The 6,582-nt window shown below is 37.5% G+C and overlaps 1 protein-coding gene across 1 annotated transcript in view; it reads left to right on the top strand.

The window, feature by feature from the left end:
* The window catches only part of LOC102104294 (Fc gamma binding protein), a 30,450-nt gene that overhangs the window by 10,124 nt on the left and 13,744 nt on the right, over positions 1 to 6,582 (top strand). The window contains exons 3-9 of the mRNA XM_088061143.1: positions 954 to 1,201; positions 1,469 to 1,646; positions 2,153 to 2,261; positions 2,765 to 2,859; positions 3,460 to 3,636; positions 5,558 to 5,760; positions 6,067 to 6,211. Coding sequence (XP_087917269.1) covers positions 954 to 1,201; positions 1,469 to 1,646; positions 2,153 to 2,261; positions 2,765 to 2,859; positions 3,460 to 3,636; positions 5,558 to 5,760; positions 6,067 to 6,211 — 1,155 coding nt within the window. The remainder of the gene's footprint in view (positions 1 to 953; positions 1,202 to 1,468; positions 1,647 to 2,152; positions 2,262 to 2,764; positions 2,860 to 3,459; positions 3,637 to 5,557; positions 5,761 to 6,066; positions 6,212 to 6,582) is intronic.

Raw genomic sequence — 6,582 nt, 5'->3', positions numbered from 1 at the left:
CGATTATATTTTTTTAGGAAATACTAGTTTATTATATAGGATACGTACTAAAATGTCAGTTTAGATAAATTTTAATTGCTGATTTCCTCTAATTTAATCACTAATATCTGTATGTATCTGCTTGTTAAGTACAAGAGAGTCCTGGCTCACCTATTCAGTTCAGATTTCTTCTGCTTTTCTTGGTAATTAATAAATATGTCTTTCTTTGTAAGGAGTTAAGGCTGACATGTAGACACAACCCTAAGTGTAGCTGTATTTTAACATGCCTTTGAAAAGCAAAGATGTAAGAACCCCTCCTAATTATTTTGTTGGTGGTGGGAAACACCATGAAGCACCTTCAGGCTCAACTCTGATAAGAGGTGATGGGAAGTTTTTTCCTTTAAATCAGAAGTTTTTATCAGTATTCTAAATCTTACACAGGTCTCACACATAAATGCATACACAATATACCTCCATTTGTACATGTTATCACTGGCTATTTAATTTTTATTTTTTTTTATTTTTTAAATGTGTAAAGGATATCTTGTGAAAACAATACTCAATTTAAGTTCCATAAATTATATGAGTACCAAACCCCAGACAGCTGATAGTGCAGCGGTCTGTTCTGGCTAACCAGCCCTGTTAAGTTTTTGAGTAAATTCTTCCTGTTTGGTCAGAAAGATATCTTTGGACCCACAAAGAATCTACTCTTGTGTATCAGAAGTCTGTGCTAGAGGTTGATGAAGAAAGTTGGGTAAAAGGCATTATTAAGACATTGTTATATAAGTGGAGCAGTGAGTTTTTACTGTCCAGATCTTAAAAGCTCTTTATAACTCTTAAGCTTTTGGAGTGCTATTGACTGGTGTCATCACTATTATATCTGAGCAACAAATACAACATAAGCAAGCAAACTGGGAACCAAGCATCTGCAAAAGTCTGGTGAAGACTCAGAGGGACTTTTTCTTTCTTCACAGGTCGTGCTTCCTGCAGTGCTTCTGGGGACCCACATTACAACACTTTCGACCACAAAGTTCATAATTTCATGGGAAATTGCACTTACACCCTCTCCAAAGTGTGCACTGTCTCTGAGAGTCTTCCATACTTTGATGTGTCCACAACAAATGAGCACAGAGGAGCCAACACCAAAGTCTCTTATGTGAAGTCGGTGCACGTGAAAGTCTATGACAATCAGATTTCTCTGCTGAAAAACAAGAAAGTGAATGTAAGAAAATACCTGTTAAAAAGACATATAATTTTTAACTGACATGCAGACAATTATTATCTCTGTAGAGTTTATAACAAGACTTTATCTTTTTATTAATGATATCTATCTCTTTTAATGAAATCTCTAACAAACTTGCTCAGATGTTCTTTAATCAGTTCCAGTTGCCCTATGCACAAGATCCTATTTTTCAGCAATCTGTAATAGCTGCTGGTGGTTGTAGGAGTCCCAACAGCCATACACTTACGTTCACAACTTGCTGTACAGGTGAATGGTCGCAGAATGAACTTGCCTGTATTTATCGAAAAGAAGATCAGTATTCAAAGCAGTGGTGGATATGTTCTCTTGGAAACTGACTTCGGACTGTGGGTGAGATATGATGGAAATCATTATGCAGAAGTCTCTGTGCCCTCTAATTACAGTGGTCTGCTCTGTGGCCTATGTGGTAAGTGATTACTTAATTTTTTTTTCCTTAGCATGTAGAAATTACAAGAGTAGTTTGTATTGTGAGTTTCTGATTTTTCTTTGGTTTAGATCATCCGGAGTTTTCTAGTTCAGTTATCTCTTCATGGGTTTTTCACAGTTTCAGTGCAGGAAATCTACCTAAGAATATAATGGTGCAAATAGCACTGTTTAATTTTTAATCCAACGGTCCATCCATGTAGGATGCAAGAAAACTAGTAGGGTTTCTTTAGGTAAGTTTTTTCTTGGATGCCATGTAATCTAGTTACATAGGAGCTTACAGACTTCCTGTTTCAAATGTCTAAGCAGCAGCTCTTGTCAGTAATAAAAACACAATTCTGCTCTTATTTTGCCCAGTACAGATTGATGTTACATATATATTGTCTCTACTTCATTTTAATTTATTTTACAGCCTGAAACCTAGTTTTTTTTCTACGGTTTGAACTTCATAACAGTCATCATCCCATAAATCTCTTTTTACCCTCATAGGTAATTATAATGGTGATCCAAATGATGACAATATCAAGCCCAATGGTGACATTGCAAGTGGTTCCACTGATCTTGGAGAAAGCTGGCTGGTGCCTGAGAATAACACCATGTATGTAAAATCATTTCATCATGTGGCATTTGCTGAGTAAACTCTTAAAATCAAATATCTATCTACTTGCTGGCTTTTTCATCCAGTACCTTCTACAATTTCCATCTGCCCATTAGAAGTAGAGAGCTGGACTTTCACATAAACCAGTGAATAAGAGGGCTGGTGTCCTTTAAGTCTCATTTTTCAAAGCAGGAACTGTCTGTTGAGTGTGAGGGGGGGATGGTACATCAGTCCAGTTCCCTTATTGGAAGCCATAACTGTTTGGACCCCATAGCTCTTCTTTTTTTTCAGCTAAGAATAAGCCTTTGAATCACCCAGAAGGGATCAAAAAAGGAGTCCATTCAGTGAGAGGGCTGACATCAGCTCTTCACAAAGAAGCTGAATAGTCTTGTGACAGAAATTAAATGCACTCTTTTGTGCAGAGTTGTCATGTATTAATTTTCCACTGAAAATCTGATAGCAAGAGATGTGAAACACGTGTTTGATTTGCTTGCTTTCCCCAGATGCTTCAGTGGTGGGACAGAAGAGCAATGTGATCCTGTGTTGGAGAGTGAAGCAAAGAAAAACACAGCATGTGGCATGATCACAGACCCAACAGGTAGTGTGTTGGTAGATGTCTGTGAGCCATGTGATGGAGCATGCTCTAGCTTGTTTTGTTCCTTCTTTATAGTCTCTTTTTCTGAGCTCATATTGGAAGTATATAAAGCCTCCAGTGTGAATATCCAATGTAAAACCCATAGGTGCCTGGCCAGAATATGTCATCTGTTCAGACAATGCCAATGTATCCATGAATTTTATCTGAGAACATGTGCAGTGAACCATAGCTGCTCTTTGTGTTACAGTGACTTGTACTCTGCTTGCTAAAAGAAGCAGTTCAGACAGACTGTGTGTGTATTACTTTATGTGAAATTCTATACATGTTCCCTGTAGTTGTCTAGAATTAGTGTTTTTCCTAGCCAGCAATGGTTAATTTATGTAAGTTATGTTGTATCAATCATGCAAAAAGAGGAGAACCTGATCCACAGAGACCATTCTCATATTGTGCATTGTGTAACCATTTCAATTACTGGATTAACTTAGTTAATACAACCTGGAGCACCCACAATGTGTTTGCTGTGACAGAAAATACAGGATGGTCAGTCTTAACATTCCAGTGTGTTTTTTCTATCCTTCTGTATATATTCCTTGATTTACACAGGAATCTTCAAGGACTGTCACACGAAGGTGCCTCCACAGAATTTCTTTGAAAACTGTCTTTATGACATGTGTTTCACTGGGGGACAGGCAACATCCTTATGCTATGGACTCCAGGCCTATGCTGAGTCGTGTGTCAATGCTGGGATATGCATAGAATGGAGGAATGCTACTCTTTGCCGTGAGTGTTTTGACATAAATACCTATTCTGAATTTTATCTTCATTGTCCTCTACATTTCCATACATGTTATTTCATTTTATGTAATGTTCTGAGTATAGTCTGTCTTTTATAATGTCTTGAGCCTGCTTCAGATTCAGGACCATTCCAGGATTTGTATAAACCACTAGTTACAAAAACATGCAGATTAAATCCTTAAAGTTTTATAATATTTATAATTTGCTATTAGTTTCTTAGAAAAGTCTGATTATGTTCAACTGTGTCTTATGTGAGCTTCTGCATTGGACAAATAAGTTCTTTTGCTTCAATGAAAATCTACCATCCTCAATGTAAGTGGAGCTGGTAGTCCTCCATAAAACATGTTTATCCATGGCCTTTGGTTAATAAAATCAGAGACCTTGAAAAGCTGATGTTTCTAGGAAGTGCTCTATTTCTCTCTAAAGCAAAGAAATTGAGTACTGTCATGTATATTTCAATTAATTCTCTTCAGAATGACCCTATGGCAAATTTAATATAATGAACTCATATTTCTTAGAATAAAGCTTTCCAAAGGTTCCACTGGTGCTTATTTTAGGCAATACTGGACAGCTTTCTGCTTGTCAGACATACAATCGTAGAATCATAGAATGGTTTGGGTTGGAAAGGACGTTAAATATAATCTAGCTCCAACCCTCCTGCCATGGGCAGGGATGCCCTCCATTAAAACAGCTTTCTCAAAAGACCATCCAGCCTGGTCTTGAATAATTTCAGGAAGGGGGCATCCACAACTTCTCTGGGAAGCATTTTCTAAAGGACATTTAGGTCCACAAACTACATACCTGGAGAGGAAACAAAGTCCTCCTAAGATCAAGCATAAATAAAATTAAATAAACCATAATTGTTTTCCATGCTTTTTTTTGTCTTACAATGATTTTTATTATAACATGTACTACTGGATTACCTTCTTCAGATCTGCACCTTTTTTCTTTTTCTTTTTGTTCTTTTTTTGATGTGATCAACGATTAGCTCTGCATTTAAACTAAACCATGACAAAAATGGGCAGGTTCTAGGAACTGGTTGGAAAAAGAACTACTGTGATAAAGCACCCAGTAAGTCAGCCCTGAGAGAACAGAGCACAGAGAATTCTTATATAAAAAGAAGATAGAACAAGAAATGAGTGTCTAAGCCTCCAAATCAGATTAAAGACATGGACATCCAGACTCCGTAGTCTGAGGCTATAGGCCAGGACCTAAATACCTATGGCTTCATTATAGTAATAGAGAAAAGTCAGTAACATTAGAAAGATTGACTCTCAAGTGCTCCCTTCATCAGTGATTCAAATAAAAAACTCAAGTAAGGTCCTGACCAAGTGAAGGAAGTCTGGCTAGATACTGGAGATGTCAGATGTAGTTATCTGACAGGAATAAGAGATCCTATTGTGGGGACAGAAATAAATGAGAATCATATGTAGTGCTTTATAATATAATCCAGCCAAACACATGTTTTTCTGTGATTTTTTAGATGACAGAAATGGACAAATGCTTTGGGATTTCTGTAAAATGTAATGTTATCCCTGGAAACCATGTTTTGAGTGATAGAAGCCCAATTCTACCATCAGCAGGAGGGATGTGAAAGTATATTGTTCTCAAGGAGTCTCAGTGAAAGACAGACTGTGATTTTTAGTTCTATTTTGGAATATTTAACAGATGCTCAAGTAGGAACTACAGTAATGGGGATATACCAGCTGGTATGGCAAAAGATTCTTCCCATAACTGGGTCACTTTATGGCTTTAAATCAGAAGAAAAAGACTTGTACTCAGCACTCTCCTGTGAGACTTCCTAACAGCCATTTTGTATATTTTCAGGACCAAACAGGAAAAGCATCAGGAAAACCTTTATTATGATTTTGCCCTTTGGAGTAATCTTTTTTTTCAATTTATTTAGCAATGTCCTGTCCTGGAGGAAGCATCTACAAGAGCTGTGGTACTAGGTGTCCTTCTACCTGTTTGAACATCTCAGAAGTTGATTCCTGCAGTCCTTTGCCAGTGGAAGGTTGCTTCTGTAAGGAAGGCTATGTTTTGAGTGGAGACACATGTGTTCCAGAAAGCAACTGTGGTTGTGTTGATGAAAACAACCAGTATCACCAGGCAAGTAACATCAGACATTTAAAGGAAAAATAAAAAAGGAAAAACCCAAAACAGGGAATCTCATTCTTTATCACTGTGAGGGAAAAAACATGTTAATAACAGTACAAAATTCATATTTACACCATCAATAATTTCAAAATAGACTTGTTTTGCCAGCTTTCTTGGTCCATGAGTTGTGTGGCTAGAATTGCCCAAATGATTATACATCATGCACATTCAAATACTAATAATTTTATTTTTCCCTTATGGTTTTACCTTCCTATTTATCTTATAATATATACTTCTACACTCTTTTTTTCCATGTAGCTGAATGAAAGCTGGTTCACTCATTACCCCTGCACTGAGCGCTGCACCTGCAAGGCAAATAGCATCATTGAGTGCCAGGCTTGGGAGTGCGGAGTCCAAGAGGAGTGCAGTATTCAGGATGGTGTGCTGGGCTGTCATTCCAATGGTGAGTCCTGCCTGAAAATCATCCCAATGTCAATTCCACAATTAGATCCTCTTCTTCTTCTTCTAGCTTTATTATAAATATCTTTTCATATGGGATAGCAAAGAAGTCCCAACTGCTGGCAGTGCTAAGAGATAAAAAAGCAGGATGTTCTGTCTTGCAAGCACAGATGCCCTCCTGTTGTAGTGGATAGCAGCAAAAACTGATGCTGCCTAAAATTTTGCAAGGTTGCTTGGATTCTATTTGTCCTGATAATGAATATTCAAGACCCACATCACCAGTGCTGAAAGCTTTAAATTTGGCTGCATTTCTGTGAGAATTGTATTTCTGTGGGCCTGCGTAATGGCAAGTGCCTTATGTATTGGTGTCTATAG

This window comes from Pseudopodoces humilis, chromosome 11, assembly GCF_049639895.1.
Source record: "Pseudopodoces humilis isolate 2021_Gansu_Grassland_sample_001 chromosome 11, ASM4963989v1, whole genome shotgun sequence".
In the NCBI taxonomy this organism is placed as follows: domain Eukaryota; kingdom Metazoa; phylum Chordata; class Aves; order Passeriformes; family Paridae; genus Pseudopodoces; species Pseudopodoces humilis.
Note: the sequence above shows the minus strand (reverse complement) of the source record. Positions and strands in the feature narration are given on the sequence as shown.